The sequence below is a fragment of the Oryx dammah genome, unplaced genomic scaffold (genome assembly GCF_014754425.2).
Source record: "Oryx dammah isolate SB20612 unplaced genomic scaffold, SCBI_Odam_1.1 HiC_scaffold_18, whole genome shotgun sequence".
In the NCBI taxonomy this organism is placed as follows: domain Eukaryota; kingdom Metazoa; phylum Chordata; class Mammalia; order Artiodactyla; family Bovidae; genus Oryx; species Oryx dammah.
Window position 1 is genome coordinate 101,847,242 of NW_024070202.1, and position 18,861 is coordinate 101,866,102.

At 39.2% G+C, this 18,861-nt stretch overlaps 1 protein-coding gene across 1 annotated transcript in view; it reads left to right on the top strand.

Annotated features, from left to right (window-relative positions):
- Positions 1-14,937, top strand: part of AKR1D1 (aldo-keto reductase family 1 member D1) — a 50,323-nt gene extending 35,386 nt beyond the window's left edge. The window contains exons 6-9 of the mRNA XM_040259958.1: positions 3,663-3,772; positions 5,967-6,132; positions 11,844-11,926; positions 13,885-14,937. Of these exons, the coding sequence (XP_040115892.1) occupies positions 3,663-3,772; positions 5,967-6,132; positions 11,844-11,926; positions 13,885-13,927 (402 nt within the window). The 3' untranslated portion in view covers positions 13,928-14,937. The remainder of the gene's footprint in view (positions 1-3,662; positions 3,773-5,966; positions 6,133-11,843; positions 11,927-13,884) is intronic.
- Positions 14,938-18,861: the final 3,924 nt, after the last annotated feature.

The following is an 18,861-nucleotide window of genomic DNA, read 5'->3' on the forward strand; positions in this document are numbered from 1 at the left end:
GGAACAGAGAGCAACAAACGTTGCCTCCCCTCACTGATCTCAATCCAATCCTTTATTCCTAACCAATCCCCTCTGCAGCATATCCTTCCTGCATCCCTAAGAACAATATTTTGTTATAAAAATGTTGAAATGACAAGCAGCTTTCTTCTTACAAATGCATGGAGACAAGTGGTGACTTTTGACCTGAGAATGAAAAAGAATGAAAAATTGACAGTGTGTTTCCTCATGCCAAGCACGAAACACATTGATCTGTTAGCATGAGACTGTTAATTAACTTCACAAATGTTTCCTGAAAGAGAAGCAAGGTGTGTAGGAAGATCATAGCCTGAACCTACTCATGTGTTCTGTGCTGTTTGAATATGTCATATTGGCACAGAACATATGAATAGAGCTGGCACAAATCAGAGTGCAGGTCCCCTGGCCACCACCATCACCCAGTGCCCCGGTAGAACCATCTCTTCTCCAGAGACACAAAATCAGCAGCTTTCAACCCAGGAATACGATGTGCATAGTGCAGGCCTTAGGCTTCCCAGCTGGCTCAGTGGTAAAGAATCTTCCTACCAATGCGGAGCTATAGGAGACACAAGTTTGATCCCTGAGTTGGGAAGATCCCTTGGAGAAGGAATCTTCTCCAAGAAGATTAAGAGAAATGGCGATGCAGTCCAGTATTCTTGCCTGGAAAATTCCATAGACAGAGGAGCCTGACAGGCTATAGTCCATGGGGACAGAGTGGACACATTTCATATACAAGGTATACATATCCAAAGGTCTTGCATAATTCAAAAATAACATATTTCAAAACTAACTTTCCTGATATTGTTATTGTTGAGTCGCTGAGTTGCCTCCAACTCTTTTGAGACTCCACGGACTATAACCTTCCAGGCTCCTCTATCCATGGGATTATCCCAGCAAGAATACTGAAATCTGTTGCTATTTCCTGCTCCAGAGAATTTTCCCACCAGTCCAAATCTAACATAAAGTTTGCAAATATTTGTACTTTTCATTGATTTCATGAACAAACTGACACAGAATATAAGCTCACTCTGTACTCATTCTCAGAGCCTGAGCAGTCCAAATTTCCTTAGTACTCCCTGTGGCATTCATCTGCAGTAATATCCCTCTGGGCTCCGCCCCTGGCTTAGACAGTCTGAAATTCTTCCTAGTGTCAAGTGGTGATCTCCCAGCCCAGTTCAAAGGGAACTGTGGATCTCTCTCAAGCGATTTCATTTCATACACAGTTTCAACACATAACTCTAGGAACAAAGGAAAGAAGGGAAGTAAGGAGAGACAGAGGGAAGGAGAAAGGAAGGAGTAAGGAAAATTTCCAAATTCTTCCATTTTTCCTGATCTTATTCACTGTGCCTAAGCCACAAATGTTCTGACACAGAAATTAATAAATATTTGTTGAGTGTCTTCCACAATGAAGAGAAAATTCAGTGCAGTTTTTCATGGAAAGACAGAAGAGGTTGGCGTTAATTAATGAAAGGGCTTTTGCTATTTTCCTTCATGAATTCTGTCCAGCTTCTTATCTTTACCTTGCAAGATTCTGATATCTATCTATAGCTACAGAATTACCAAAGACTGTTGTAAATACATATGCTATATACACATGTGAATATACATATTTAGGCCAAAGACAGGTAACAGGACTCCAACCTGATTAGAAAGGAGTCTCTGTGGGGAAAACTAATGTGTTTGGAACAAGCAGGCAGGCATGAAATTAAGGAATTCATACTTAGCCTTTGAGCAATGGAGTGACATGATTTAAAATGTGTTTGGAAACATTAGTGTGCCAATAAGATGAAAAATGGGAGGGAAAGATATTAAAGGGGGAGAGTGATGCTGGGAGTCGAAGAGGATAAGGGAAAGAAACAGACCACCCTTCATATCCTTGGATGCAAATATGGAGGTCCCACTGCAGTACACCATTTTGTAGAATGGACTTAAGCATCTGAGGATTTTGGTGTTTGCTGGGGGGTGTTCTGGAACCAATCCTACATAGATACCTAGGGTCTGCTGTACTATGGACACTATGTGTCACTTTTTAGAATGAAGAAATGTTCCCAAATGAGGGGTTGGGGGGGAGTGTCTTAGGGAAAAGGAGAGATCAAGATAATGAGGGGGTAAACTCAACATTAGTAAAACCAAGGTCATGTAATCCAATCCCATCACTTCCTGAGAAATAGAAGGGTAAAAATTTGAAGCAGTTTTCTTGGGCTCCAAAATCACTGTGGACAGTGACTACAGCCATGAAATTAAAAGAAGCTTCCTTCTTGAAGAGAAAGTTATGATAAACTTAGATAGCATATTTAAAAGCAGAGACATCACTACTGATAAAGATCTGTATAGTCAAAGCTATGGTTTTTCCAGTAGTCGTGTATGGATGTGAGAGTTGGACAATAAAGATGGCGAGTACCAAAGAATGGATGCTTTTGAATTGTGGTGCTGGAGAAGACTCTTGAGAGTCCTGACAACAGCAAAGAGATCAAACCAGCCAATCCTAGAGGAAATCAACCCTGAATATTCATTGGAAGGGCTGATGCTGAAGATGAAGCTCCAATATTTTGGCTACCCAACGGGAAGAGCCAACTCATTGGAAAAGACCCTGATTCTGGGAAAGATTAAGAGCAGGAAGAGAAGGGTGCAACAGGGGATGAGATGGTTAGACAGCATCACCAATTCAACGGACATGAATTTGAGCAAACTCTGGGAGATAGTGAAGGACAGCGAAGCTTGGCATGCTGCAGTCCATGGGGTCTGCACAAAGAGTCAGACACAACTTAGTGACTGAACAACAACCAAGGAGAAAGAGAAGAAATAGGAGAAACTGCTAGGGGTTAAAAAAATGTTGTCAAATTAGATAGACTCACCTCTAAGACCTCTGGTTTACCTTTCTACTTTATCAATAGCATTTTCTTGTGCCTTCTAGAAATGTAACTTGTCAAGTATTTAATATTCCAGGTAGTGAAAATCATAATTATATACTTAAAATATTTTAATTAAGCCTTGGTTGATTTTAATTAAAAAGAAAAGAAATACATAGGTCAAAAACTACCATAGTGTTTAAGAAGAAACTTGGAGAAGAACTTTTGTTGACACAAGTGTTTTTAGTGCAGGAATGTTGTCAATAAGATACAGGAAATGAAAGTAGGCCTACATTTAATGCTGTAAAGAACTCTCCACCAAGAAGACAAAATGCATCTTTAAATTTACTTTTATACACACACTATCTCTTGTGAAAATATTCTTAAATGTTTGATAGTGAGGGATAGAGGGCTTTTGCAACATATGATTTCTATTTACTAAGACTATAATGTGAACTTGAGACTATGTGTCTGTTATAGAAAATTGTATTTGCTAGAATATTTACTGTAAATAACCAAGTCCATTCCCTTATAGCTTTAAAGAATGATAGCTGTAAAAATTGAATTTGTTTCCCAGTTATTTTAGGATTAACCCATAGATAGTGACCTCACTAATCTTGTTTTACTTCACCTCACTCATATATAAACAATTTAAAGTTCTTTTTTGGGAAAAATATCTAAGATTTGCCTCTCTATCCATACTACTTTGCAATCGATTTTGTTGAATTTTTTAAATCTATATAAAATTGCATTCATCCACAAGTCCTTAATTTTGTGCTCTTCTCTCCAACCACATAGGTTGAGTGCCATCCATATTTCACCCAGCCAAAACTCTTGAAATTTTGCCAAAAACATGACATTGTCATTGTTGCATACAGCCCTTTGGGAACCTGTAGAGATCCATCCTGGTAAGTTGTTGTGGTCCTTTAATGGACCGGAACCTGGTGGTCTGGGTCTGGAGTCAATGATAAGAAAGGAAAAGAGAGAGATTTCTGGAAAAAAGAGAGGCTGATATTCCTTGGTTTACGCAGAAAACCAATAAAGCCCTTTGACAGAGGGCTTGCATCGCTCATGAAGGCACCTGGCGCCCTTTCAAGGCGGGTGAAGGCACAGTACGCCTTCTTGAGAGGGTCTTAGAAGCCTGGGCAGGAGAATGAGCATGACGGGTCTCTGCACTCCAAAGAATTAGCCTTAGAGAGAGAGAGAGAGAGAGAGAGAGAGAGAGAGAGAAAGCAAGACACGGGGACCAAAGCTCTAATGGAACAAAGGTGTTTTAATCAACATGGTGTGGGCATATATACTAACAAGGTAGTTATTCTCAGCAAAGATAAAGATTAAAATTCCAGACTTACAAAACATAGGTGATCCATGTTAAAGAGAGAGAGTTGTAAACGATCACTTTTACCCTTTGGTTCATAAGAAGAAAGAGAATACTTATCACCGTATTGAACACCTAATGAAGGGAATGCCTGGATTCCTCAGCCCCAGGGAACGCCTGGATTCCTCAGCCCCGGGAGAGGCTTGCCTCTCCTCTTACTTCCTGAATATTCAGGAATTGATAAGGAACAGAGGATTCCTGACAGATCCAAACAGCACACAGGAAGCCTCCTGTTAAATGCTTCCTGACAGTAAGCAATGCAGTCTGTCTCCTCAGTAAGTATATCTCCTTTGGAGTATTAGGCTAATGTAAATTGCTTGACTGAAATGACTATTCATCTGTGTGATCTTAAGGAAGTAACAATCTCTTCTAGTCATTCTTCACATATACAAATTACAGCTAACAAAACCTTCCTCACTGAGGTGTAATAATCACTTAGTCTACCTATGAAATTGCCTACCAGTACCTTGATTATTACCTGCCAAAGTAATATTCAGCCATATTCTGAAATTTTCAAATTTTTTAAATCTTTGTATTCAGTGGCAATACTTCTAGTGTGATCTCTTCCACAGACTTAAGTAGGAAATTTTCCACTCTGATTTTAAGAGTTGTGCCTCTGCTTCTCCTTCAGTCTTCTTGCCTTTCCCTGTGTGCCTACTTCCAACCCCATTCTCTCTATAAGATCCAGCAAAGAAATATTAGTATTGTTTGCCCTCTGGAAGAGTGGGCTTCCCAGGTGGTGCTAGTAATAAAGAACTGCTTGCCAATGCAGAAGATGCATGAGATGTGGATTCAGTCCTTGGGTCAGGAAGATCCCCTGGAGGAGGAAATGGCAACCTACTCCAATATCCTTGCCTGGGAAATTCCATGGACAGAGAAGCTTGGTAGGCTACAGTCTAAGAGGCCTCAAAAAGTCGGACATGACTGAGCACTCTGGAAGAGGCAGGTCTATGAACATGCCTGTCTTGATCTTCCCGTACTAAGCACTAGTCTTCTGAATACTCTGCATTCAGAGAACTTGGTTACAGGTGACCTGAGTGTTTTGGATAGGTTACCAGGTGAAGGTGAGGGGGGGTGCTGTCAGAGGAGGAGGGTGATTGGTTAACCACTGGTTCTCATTCAGTTCAGTTCAGTCGTTCAGTTGTGTCCGACTCTTTGCAACCCCATGAACCGCAGCACGCCAGGCCTCCCTGTCCATCACCAGCTCACAGAGTCCACCCAAACCCATGTCCATTGAGTCGGTGATGCCATCTAACCATCTTATCCTCTGTTGTCCCCTTCTCCTCCTGCCTTCAATCTTTCCCAACATCAGGGTCTTTTCAAATAAGTCAGCTCTTAGCATCGGGTGGCCAAAGTATTGAAGTTTCAGCTTCAACATCAGTCCTTCCAATGAACACCCAGGACTGATCTCCTTTAGCATGGACTGGTTGGATCTCCTTGCAGTCCAAGAGACTCTCAAGAGTCTTCTCCAACACCACAGTTCAAAAGGATCAATTCTTCTGCACTCAGCTTTCTTTATACTTCAACTCTCACATCCATACATGACTACTGGAAAAACAATAACCTTGACTAGATGGATCTTTGTTGACAAAGTGATGTCTCTGCTTTTTAATATGCTGTTTAGTTTGGTCATAACTTTCCTTCCAAGGAGTAAGCATCTGTTAATTTCATTACTCGTCCTAAATATGATACATGTCTTGATTTCTTTTTCTATTTTTTTTAAGGGTGAATGTCTCTGCCCCACCTTTGCTAAAGGATCCATTTCTAAATGCACTGGGGAAAAAGTACAATAAAACAGCAGCTCAAATTGTTCTGCGTTTCAACATCCAGCGAGGAGTGGTTGTCATTCCTAAAAGCTTTAACCCTGAAAGGATCAAAGAAAACTTTCAAGTAAGAGAATTGCTTCTGGAAATGTAAAAAGCAGTGTTTTGTATTGTTTTGTTTTTTTAAAGAGAATTTTCTGTTCAGATCAATAAGAAAGCTGCAATGACTTCATATGTTATTTTATACTAACTCCTCAACTCATTCCACCCATGTCTGGATTTAATTTTAGCTGAATTTGTGATAGTTCCTAGTAACTCAGGGATTGCTTTGCTGCTTCTATGCTATCTAGCTCCTTTATTTCTTCTGTTTCCTTACTTATTGACTCTGGACACAACTGTCTCCCTTCTCTGTCAGCACAGCAGGAATAGAAGGTATAAATATTTGAAATTCATAGTAGTCAACTTTCCACCTTCTTAATAGCTCTAGAAAAAGTTGGGGACAAATTCGGAAATTATTGAAGACGATCATTTAGACTTCATGAATGCCAGTTCAGTTCAGTCTCTCAGTTGTGTCTGAATCTTTGCGACCCCATGAACTGCAGCACGCCAGGCCTCCCTGTCCATCACCAACTCACAGAGTCCACCCAAACCTATGTCCATTGAGTCTGTATTGCCATCCAACCATCTAATCCTCTGTCATCCCCTTCTCCTCATGTCCTCAATCTTTCCCAGCATCAGGGTCTTTTCAAATGAGTCAGCTGTTCGCATCAGGTGGCCAAACTCCAAAGTATTGGAGTTTCAGCTTCAACATCAGTCCTACCAATGAGCACCCAAGGCTGATCTCCTTCAGAATGGACTCATTGGATCTCCTTGCAGTCCAAGGGACTCTCAAGAATCTTCTCCAACACCACAGTTCAAAAGGATCAGTTCTCTGCCCTCAGCTTTTTTTATAGTCCAACTCTCACATCTCTACATGACTACCGGAAAAACCATAGCCTTGACTAGACAGACCTTTTTTGACAAAGTGATGTCTCTGCTTTTTAATATGCTGTCTAGATTGTTCATAACTTTCCTTCCAACGAGTAAGCGTCTTTTAATTTCATGGCTGCAATCACCATCTGCAGTGATTTTGGAGCCTAGAAAAATAAAGTCAGCCACTGTTTTCCCATCTATTTGCCATGACGTGATGGGACTGATGCCATGATCTTCATTTTCTGAATGTTGAGCTTTAAGCCAACTTTTTCATTCTCCTCTTTCCCTTTCATCAAGAGGCCCTTTAGTTCTTCTTCACTTTCTGCCATAAGGCGGGTGTTACTGCAAATCTGAGGTTATTGATATTTGTCTCAGCAATTTTGATTCCAGCTTGTGCTTCCTCCAGCCCAGCATTTCTCATGATGTATTCTGCATAGAAGTTAAATAAGCAGGGTGACAATATACAGCCTTGATGCACTCCTTTTCCTATTTGGAACCAGTCTGTTGTTCCATGTCGAGTTCTGTCTGTTGCTTCCTGACCTGCATATAGGTTTCTCAAGAGGCAGGTCTGGTAGCCTGGTATTCCCATCTCTTTTAGAATTTTCCACAGTTTATTGTGATCCACACTGTCAAAGGCTTTGGCATAGTCAATAAAGCAGAAATAGATGTTTTTCTGGAACTCTCTTGCTTTTTCCATGATCCAGCGGATGTTGGCAATTTGATCTCTGGTTCCTCTGCCTTTTCTAAAACCAGCTTGAATATCTGGAAGTCCGTGGTTCATGAACTGCTAAAGCCTGGCTTGGAGAATTTTGAGCATTACTTTACTAGAATGTGTGATGAGTGCAATTGTGTAGTAGTTTGAGAGTTCTTTGGCATTGCCTTTCTTTGGGATTGGAATGAAAACCGACCTTTTCCAGTCCCGTGGCCACTGCTGAGTTTTCCAAATTTGCTGGCATATTGAGTACAGCATTTTCACAGCATCATCTTTCAGGATTTGAAATACCTCCACTGGAATTCCTTCACCTCCACTAGCTTTGTTCATAGTGACGCTTCCTAAGGCCCACTTGACTTCACATCCAGGATGTCTGGCTCTAGGTGAGTGATCACACCATTGTGATTATCTGGGTCATGAAGATCTTTTTTGTACAGTTCTTCTGTGTATTCTTGCCACCTCTTCTTAATATCTTTTGCTTCTGTTAGGTCCAGACCATTTCTGTCCTTTATTGAGCCCATCTTTGCATGAAATGCTCCCTTGGTATCTCTAATTTTCTTGAAGAGATCTCTAGTCTTTCCCATTCTATTGTTTCCCTCTATTTCTTTGCATTGATTGCTGAGGAAGGCTTTCTTACCTCTCCTTGCTATTCTTTGGCACTCTGCATTCAGATGGGTATATCTTTCCTTTTCTCCTTTGCTTTTCGCTTCTCTTCTTTTCACAGCTATTTGTAAGGCCTCCTCAGACAGCCATTTGGCTTTTTTGCATTTCTTTTCCATGGGGATGGTATCTCCTGTACAATGTCATGAACCTCCATCCATAGTTCATCAGGCACTCTATCTATCAGATCTAGTCCCTTAAATCTATTTCTCACTTCCACTGTATAGTTATAAGGGATGTGATTTAGGTCATACCTGAATGATATAGTTGTTTTCTGCACTTTCTTCAACTTAAGTCTGAATTTGGCAATAAGGAGTTCATGGTCAGAGCCACAGTCAGCTCCCAGTCTTGTTTTTGCTGACTGTATAGAGCTTCTCCATCTTTGGCCTCAAAGAATATAATTAATCTGATTTTGGTGTTGACCATCTGGTGATGTTCATGTGTAGAGTCTTCTCTTGGGTTGTTGGAAAAGGGTGTTTGCTATGACCAGTGCGTTCTCTTGGCAGAACTCTATTAGCGTTTGTCCTGCTTCATTCTGTACTCCAAGGCCAAATTTGCCTGTTACTCCAGGTGTTTCTTGACTTCCTACTTTTGCATTCCAGTCCCCTATAATTAAAAGGACATCTTTTTTGGGGTGTTAGTTCTAGAAGTCTTGTAGATCTTCATAGAACCGTTCAACTTCAGCTTCTTCAGTGTTACTAGTCAGGGCATAGACTTGGATTACCATGCTATTGAATGGTTTGCCTTGGAAACGAACAGAGATCATTCTGCCATTTTTGAGACTGCATCCAAATACTGTGTTTTGGACTCTTTTTTTTGACTGTGATGGCTATTCCATTTCTTCTAAGAGATTCTTGCCCACAGTAGTAGATATAATGGTCATCTGAGTTAAATTAACCCATTCCAGTCCATCTTAGTTCGCTGATTCCTAGAATGTTGATGTTCACTCTTGCCATGAATGCCAACCTCCTTTATTTCCTCTATAAGTAATCTGTAACCATCATTATAAATTATAGATTAGAAAACATGTCACTAAACAATAGAGTAATTAGTTTACCATGCTACTTCCAAAGAATAATCGCTAGGCATTAATAAATGCAGCTATAGAAAATTACCATGTAAAGTTAATCATTACCCATCAGTTGATAATTAAAATCTCAAAAGTAAGTTGTTTTTTGTCTTACTCATAAAGATAAAAATGAGACAGTATTTATCCCCTCAGATAGGGAAATAATCAGAATGCTGAAAATATGTGGGAAAACAGGCATTTTCATATAATGCTGTCAGAAATACTAATTGATGTAAGATTTGGAGAAAGACCTTTTCCCAGCTCCATCAAAATTCAAATATATATATATATATATCTCCACTGACCCAACACTCTTTCCCTATAGATATATTTGCATGTTTATGTGCATGTATACAGATGTTTATTACAGCATACTTTATCAGCTAAAAAAAACTGGGAACAATTTTCAGTAGGATCTTAGAAAACAAAATATGATTTATTTGTGCAATGAAAGATTATATAGCCATTTTTCTGTATTTTTCTTTTTTAAAGAACTCTATTGAGGTTAAGTTGAAACGCAATGAACTGAACATAAAGTGTAAAATTGGAAAAGTTTTGACATATGTACACATCCACAAAACCACCACAATCAGCGGAATAAACATCTCTAGTATCTCCAACAGTCTCTTTAGGCCCCTTTAGAATCTATTCCTCCTGGTCCCCAAGCCCAAGCCAAGTAATGATTTGTTTTCTATCCCTAAAGACTAGTTTGCACTTCCTAGAATGTCATATAAATGAATTTACATAGTATGTGTGCCTTTATATCCATTTTTAAATAGTAAAGTGAAAATATAAATACCGATGTGGGAAGACATCCATATCAGATAATTATTTTCAGGGCTTTTTTGCTGCCACATGAAGGAATGCAATTCAAACTTACCAAAGAAAAAAAGATACAATTTACTGACTCTCATAACTGGAAAATTCATGGATAGATCAGACATGACTGGACACAGCTATTCAAATGATTTATAAAAGGCCTGAGTTCTCCCCACCCCCTTTCTCCGTATGATGGCACACACAGTCCAGGTTAATCTATTACTCATGATTAGTAAGGACAATCACAGAGAAAGGCTTCTATCTCTTATCAATCCCTGCTTGTCCCTCTATGGGTCATTGCTACCCTCATAATAATCAGTGTCCAATGAACCAGATACCTTGATTGGTCCCCTGAGGGCCATCCCTTTTCCTGTGCTAAAGGAGGTGATGTCATGTGACAGATAGCCACTCTCAGTGGGGGAAGGTGTGAAGGAGAAAGGAAGCTTGTAAGGATTTATTTTTTAAGTGATTTCTTCATGACTGTTTTATGTTATAATAAAATTCCTTATACAATCTCATGAGCTCTAATACTTGGATAATAAATAATCAAAGGAAAGAATGCTCTGAAAAGACCACTTGGAAATGATCCTTGGGGAAGTGATGAAGTAAATCATACATATCTATATGATGGATGCAGTGGCTAGATAGTCTATATATTTTGACAGAAGAGATCACCCAGACATATTATGTGAATGAGATAAAGCTGCAGAATGATAAAAATATGATACAATTCTTGCATTTTGCTCTTGGTGTGCTGAATGTTTGGAAGGAATCTGTAGGAAGGAGACTAGGACTGATGTGATGGATATCAACGCACTTTTTTGTTTTTTTTAACTCCATAAATGTCGATGTACTTCTATAGTCTTTCATTTACAAAGAAGTCTTTCATTTCTTTACATATATTTACGTATTATATAATTAAAATTTATTAATGTAAATTACTAAAATAAATACTTTTAGAAAGATACAAGAGTAATAGAAGATAGATTGTAAACAGATAAGTCAAGTGCTAAAAATAAAAATAAGCTAAAACAAACTATTTAAATGTTCATGAAGGACCATCATAAAACCAATGTATAAAGTGTATAAGCTAAAAAGAAAATAAAACAATGAAAATGTAATTACAATTAAAAGGTAGATGAAGAGACATTAAAAGTGATGAAAGAATTAACAGGATGAAATAAAGCAAATTAAAAGTTAAAAAAATACATAAGCAAATTTAGAGACCAAGGAATATTTTTGTTAAAAAAAAAAAAAAAGTGCATGAAGGTCACTGTCCAGAATCAAAAGCTCAGCATTTTATACCAAAGTAGTAAGAATTCCTTACTTCTAGAATTTCAGGAAATGTTCTGGATGCATATTGTTTCAGAACACTTGAAATTTGTTGCAAGATGTCCCCAGCAGGATTGTCTTAAAGACCAAGGGCAGAAAGAATTCCAGCTCCCCATAGGTGGAGTGGCCTCCCAGCATCTGCCTAGTTCCTCTAGAACATTTTCAGAGATGTCCATAAATCTTGGAAGGGCTCTCACTGCTGGCCCCTCTTCCCGATCCCAAGCTCGACTCATCTTCTCCTATTCCAAATGTCTGTTTGTTTCTGTTATTTCAGATCTTTGACTTTTCTTTCACTGAAGAAGAAATGAAGGACATTGAAGCCTTAAATAAAAACATCCGCTATGTGGAATTGCTCATGTGAGTTCTGGGGGATCATGAATCAGTTCCTGCCCAGTGGTGCTGGGTTGTCAAGAGTCAACCAACAGGCTCTTAGAAATCAGGACCATGTCCACAGAAGGAACAAGGGTAAAGGCCAGTGGGCAGCATGTACTGGATTAGGAGCTTCATACAAACCTACATTTTTACTTAAAAGAAGAATTCCGGCATTTAGGACTTTTCCATTGGTTAGGTTAAGGCATAACAGGTTAAAGACAGTGAGGAGAAATAAGTCACTGCATTCATATGTTAATACAATGGTGGCATATTCAAACAACGTATTTATTTCTTCCTTAAAAATCAAAGTGGGCACAAATTAGAGCAAAGTTGTCAGAAAGAACAATTCTTGGGAAAGAGGCATGAGAGTGTAGCAGAAAGAGCACCAAGCTGGGAGACAAGAAACTTGAGTTTTAGACAAACGTTTGCCTATAAGAGTTGGAGTATCTGGTTTACCTATTGCCTGACTTGAAAGAAAGTGAAAGTGAAAGTGAAGTTGCTCAGTCGTGTCGGACACTTTGCGACCCCATGGACTGTAGCCCACCAGGCTCCTCCATCTATGGAATTTTCCAGGCAAGAGTACTGGAGTGGGGTGCCGTTTCCTTCTCCAGGGGATCTTCCGGACGCAGGGATGGAACTCAGATCTTCCACATTGCGGGCAGACATTTTACCGTCTGAGCCACCAGGGAAATTGCCTGACTTCCCACAGAAAAATTCCTTCAAAATGTTGCCAAGTTCACCTATCAACAGAAATAACCTTTTAATCTCTGAATATTACAGAACCTTAAAAATTAAAAAAGAAAATAGTTCACGCATATATACATGTATATATTTGTATACACACATACCTTTTTTTCTTAATTATTATTCATTAATATTTCCAGTTCTTGAAATCATATGGATACTAATCTTCTTTTTACAATCTTCTCTTTAAGTGAGCATTTTTAAAATGCTAATTAAGATGGTTCATATAGTTTGGGCACTTATCTTATTGGTCTCACTATTTTTCATGAGTCAGAAACTGCTGACTATGCTGATACTGAATTTCTAAATCAATTTCTGAATTAATAAAACAGCTTTCTAATGTGAATTTTCCAAGGGAAGAAATTAATTGACATCAAAAAGAACCTCCAGAACAAAAAAGTAAACACAAACATGTAACTAACAAACATTTATAGGTTAATTAACAGGTCTCAAAGATAAACTATTTCTATTGAATATATATCTAAATTAAAAAGAGATAGTAAGAGACAGAAAATCCACCAATGTGTTGCTATTTTTACAGTTGGTTGGTGACATTAATTGGTTTGACATTTGACGTTTTTCATACCTAGTTCTAGCAACACTGTGAAAATAACTCATTGCACCAGGAAATAACTAGAAAAATCAGCAAGGAGAAACAAAGATTGATTAAAAAAATATATCATTTAGAAATGCTGGGTCACAGTTCTTCTATTTTTCATCTGGGTGAACTTTGAGAGCCTTTTTGGTTTTGTTTAATATTTTATTGACAATTTAAAGCACATAATACTTACAGAGAACTAAATCTTAGGTGTTTCAGAACAGGCACACACACTGTAGTCCTTTTATAGACTGTTTCACCATTATTCTTGCCTGAAGAATCCCATGGACAGAGCAGCCTGGCAGGCTACAGTCCAAAGAGATGCAAAGATTTGCACATGACTGAGCACACATACACACACAGCCTTCCTCTATCCACCCCCTATTCCACACACACACCTACACCAGAGTGCTATCTGGGGCTTCAGTAAAAGGCGCTAGCTTGAGAGGAACCTTGGGCGGAAGCTGGGCACAAAATAAAAATGGAATGAGTAAGAGAAAAGAGGGAGTGGTTGGTGAAATTATCAAAGGATGCTAGTAATACACACAGATGTGCAACATTAGAAGTGAACTTTTTCCTTTTGGGGGAATTGTTTTGGCAGGTGGCGTGACCATCCCGAATACCCATTCCATGATGAATACTGACTTCAGAGAACTCCACAGCAGAAATTTTCCCTTCTACGTGTGCTAGGACTTTGGGTTGGTTGCTCCAGCCATGGAAATGGCTTACTATCTTCAGATCAAGTGCTGATAGAGATATTTAACTTGTGTGTAGTGTGAGGGACTTTGATTTAACTATGTGGGGCTGGGGGCAGATTTAAATCTATTGAAATAACTGTTGGAAATTATCAGCTAATGTTTTATTAAATCAGTGTCTTCAGGGTTTCAGACAGAAAAACATTAGGCTTTAGAAAAGACTTCAGAAGTAACATATGAGGATAATAACTCATGAATTTCGATACTGCTGTCATGGATAGTCTGAGTTCTTCAGCTGTTAACAGGGCAAGAAGAGGATAGAGAGCTAGACCATGCCAGCATGCTGCCAGTGGGCTTGATGATTTGAACCACTGACTGTAATATAGACACAGTCAAGTTAAGATCCACACGTGCACTATCAACAAGGAAGTGATTTACCTTATCTTGAGTAGAGAGAGAGGGCTAAGCATAGTAAAATCTTAAAAGAGCTAATTTAACACCAGAGCAGTTAACAAAGCCATACTGATTTGGTTGTCTGTTTCCATGCAGTGTGTTTGTGTAGCTTTTATCCACCTTGAGAGATGGATAGTTGGTGGTTCTCTCTTGCATGCTTTAAAGGACCTGAGCTTCAACAAGCTAGTGATCCATGATACCACTGCCTATTACTCTTGTCCCCATTCATTACACAATTGCCATTGTGCAAAGTGACTTGAGACAACCAATAGAAATAAAACTCTGTTTTATAAAGTAGCCCACAGACTATTATTTCAAAATAAGTTATAAAAAAGAAAGTGTTAGGAAACATACTGAAAGAATAGGCTTTGTAAATTCATTAGACTTAAGACTTTGACAGTTATTGGGATAACTGAATTTTGAGAAAGTAGCAAAATCAAAAGAATATTGATAATTTTATTATATGTAAATTTTTAAGTGAATAAAAAGATTATTAGAATTCCATAGTAAAGATGTACCTGTTTTCAATCCACCCAGAGCAATCTATTTTATTCATATTAAGTCATTCTCACAGGGCAAAAGAGCTCTTTAAAACTTCAAGACAAACTTATGTTTGTCCAAGACCAATTGCTTATAGGTAATCTTCTATGACCTGAAGACATACATTTCTGAGGAATTATCACTTTAAAAAATTGATCTTTACTTATTGTTTCCACTAATTCTAAAATTTACAATGCTATTCTGAAATAGCTTGTTCATAAGAAATAATAAAAATGATGATTTATTCTAGCACATGAATCTCTATTTTGTTGCTTGAGGTGGGTGGGGAGAATCATCTGAATTCATTTAAATTAAAGACCTTTGAATTCCTACTATACATTTAGCACTGGGAACATAGGGAAGAAAAAGGAATACTATAAGGAAAGAAGAGAAACTCAATTCTTGATTCCTATTGTCAAAATTCTTCAAAATACTTTAGGAGACTGGTGTGGAAGAAGAACCACACCTATCATGCTAATTTTTACAGATAGGCACTGGAAAAGAGCCCCACTATTTGTCTGGGAAAATGTATTGGGTTGTCCAAAAATTTTGTTAATATTTTTCCATAACATCTAATGCAAAAATCCAAATTAACTTTTTGGACAACCCAATGTTTCTAGATTGAAAGAGGGAATCCTCTCTTAGTCTAAATAGAAATAGAGGAAAAAAGAGTCGGAGACAGAAAACAGATCAGGAAAGAGTGATGGTTTACATGAGCTTCTGCATGCCACTTCTCCATTCACTTGACTCCTTCCCATCTATTTTGGAATAAATTGCATCCCCCCAGAATTTATATGAAGTCCTAGCCCTCAGTACCTCAGAACGTGACCTTATTTGGAAATAGAATCATTACACATGTGATTGGGTAAGATGAGGTCATACTGGAGTAGGGAAGGCCCTAATCCAATATGACTGGTGTCCTATAAAAAGGGGAAATTTGGAAACAGAAGACACACAAGGAGAGCACCATCTACAGAGAGAGGCAGGGATCAGGGTGATGTTTTTACAAAGATGTCCAGCAAACCACCAGAAGCTAGGTGAGAGGCTTGGGTCAGATTCTCCCTCAGAGCTCTCAGAAGGAATCAGCACTGCCAAAATCTTGATCTTGAAGGTGAAGTTCTGGCCTCTAGAACTGTGAGACAATACATTTCTATTAAATGTCTCTGGTTTGTGGCACTTTGTTCAAGTAGCCATAGCAAACAAATACACTATCTCTTTATCAAGTTTTCCAACCTCTCAAGCTGACAGCATCAATAAAAATGGCCTTAGTCAATGCTTAACTGAGCTCAAATATTGATGACCAGGGCTTTTTACCTTCTTGGGGACCTTTGCAACCGCAGAGATGTTTGTTAATCCAAATCAATCTCTGTCCTAATCAGAGGTCTCTAATGGAATATGGAGTAAGATAAATCAACAGTTACATAACCTGACTAGAAAAGGAGAGGAGGCCAAGACCATGTCCACTGATCCATAAAAACACATGGACGGGAACAGCAAGGACACTCTGCCCCAGCCTGCTAAAAGTTTTTTGTTTGCCCATGACTAACTGTTCTCCCTGGAGGGCCTCCCCCAAGCACTATCTTCCATAGATAATGATACAGAGGTTAGTGGAAGAAAACATGAGAGGCACATAGGCACCTACCCCAAGTCTGCAGGCTTCTGCACTGTGATGCATTGCACAATTCATGATCACAGTTGTGGGAATTCAAAGGTTGAGATTCTAAATTAATATTCTAGTAAACCCCAGATTCTAAATTTAGCTGAAACTCCCTTAAAATTTTCAGCTCTCATTGGGTACTTCAGTCTTTGACCATTGCAGACTAGTAACAAACAAAGCTAGTGGAGGTGAGGGAATTCCAGTTGAGCTCTTTCAAATCCTGAAAGATGATGCTGTGAAAGTGCTGCACTCAATATGCCAGCAAATTTGGAAAACTCAGCAGTGGCCATGGGACTGGAAAAGGTCAGTTTTCATTCCAATCCCAAAGAAAGGCAATGCCAAAGAATGCTCAAACTACTACACAATTGCACTCATCTCACATGCTAGTAAAATAATGCTCAAAATTCTCCAAGCCAGGCTTCAGCAATATGTGAACCACGGACTTCCAGATATTCAAGCTGGTTTTAGAAAAGGCAGAGGAACCAGAGACCAAATTGCGAACATCCGCTGGATCATGGAAAAAGCAAGTGAGTTCCAGAAAAAAATCTATTTCTGCTTTATTGACTATGCCAAAGCTTTTGACTGTGTGGATCACAATAAACTGTGGAAAATTCTGAAAGAGATGGAAATACCAGGCCACCTAACCTGCCTCTTGAGAAATCTGTATGCAGGTCAGGAAGCAACCGTTAGAACTGGACATGGAACAACAGACTGGTTCCAAATAGGAAAAGGAGTACATCAAGGCTTATATTGTCACCTTGCTTATTTAACTTAAATGCAGAATACATCATGAGAAACGCTGGACTGGAGGAAGCACAAGCTGGAATCAAGATTGCCGGGAGAAATATCAATATCCTCAGATATGCAGATGACACCACCCTTATGGCAGAAAGTGAAGAGGAACTAAAAAGCCTCTTGATGAAAGTGAAAGAGGAGAGTGGAAAAGTTGGCTTAAAGCTCAACGTTCTGAAACCGAAGATCATGGCATCTGGTCCCATCACTTCATGGGAAATAGATGGGGAAACAGTGGAAACAGTGGCAAACTTTATTTTGGGGGGCTCCAAAATCACTGCAGATAGGGATTGCAGCTATGAGATTAAAAGACGCTTACTCCTTGTAAGGAAAGTTAGGACCAACCTAGATAGCATATTGAAAAGCAGAGATATTACTTTGCCACCAAAGGTCCGTCTAGTCAAGGCTATGGAAAAACTTCCAGTGGTTATGTATGGATGTGAGAGTTGGACTGTGAAGAAAGCTGAGTGCCGAAGAATTGATGCTTTTAAACTGTGGTGTTGGAGAAGAGAGTCCCTTGGACTGCAAGGAGATCCAACCAGTCCATCCTAAAGGAGATCAGTCCTGGGTGTTCATTGGAAGGACTGATGATGCTGAAGCTGAAACTCCAATCCTTTGGCCACCTCATGCGAAGAGTTGACTCATTGGAAAAGACCTTGGTGTTGGGAGGGATTGAGGGCAGGAGGAGAAGACGATGACAGAGGATGAGATGGCTGGATGGCATCACCGACTTGATGGACATGAGTCTGAGTGAACTCCGGGAGTTGGTGATGGACAAGGAGGACTGAACTGAACTGAACTACACTGATTGAGGATTCTTGTACTGAGATTTATATATAAGACTATTCTGTAGTTTTCTTTGTGTATACTTTTTGTTTCTTTTAAAATTAGTATTTAACTAACTTTTAAAACTTAGTTTCTTTTTAATTCAGTTCAGTTCAGTCACTCAGTCGTGTCCGACTCTTGCAACCCCATGAACCGCAGCACGCCAGGCTTCCCTGTCCATCACCAACTCCCGGAGTCCACCCAATCTCATGTTCATCGAGTTGGTGATGCCATCCAGCCATCTCATCCTCTGTCGTCCTCTTCTCCTCCTGCCCTCAATCCCTCCCAATATCAGGGTCTTTTCCAGTGAGTCAACTCTTCGCATGAGGTGGCCAAAGGATTGGAGTTTCAGCTTCAGCATCAGTCCTTCCAATGAACACCCAGGACTGATCTCCTTTAGGATGGACTGGTTGGATCTCCTTGCAGTCCAAGAGACTCTCAAGAGTCTTCTTCAACACCACAGTTCAAAAGCATCAATTCTTCGGTGCTCAGCTTTCTTTTTAACTAGCACAATTATCAAATTGTGCTCTTTTCATTGTCAAAAAGAGAGCAAGATTTTCTTTCATGCACTCCACTCTAGAACAAATTAAATTTAAATTATTTGTTTCTTAAAGTA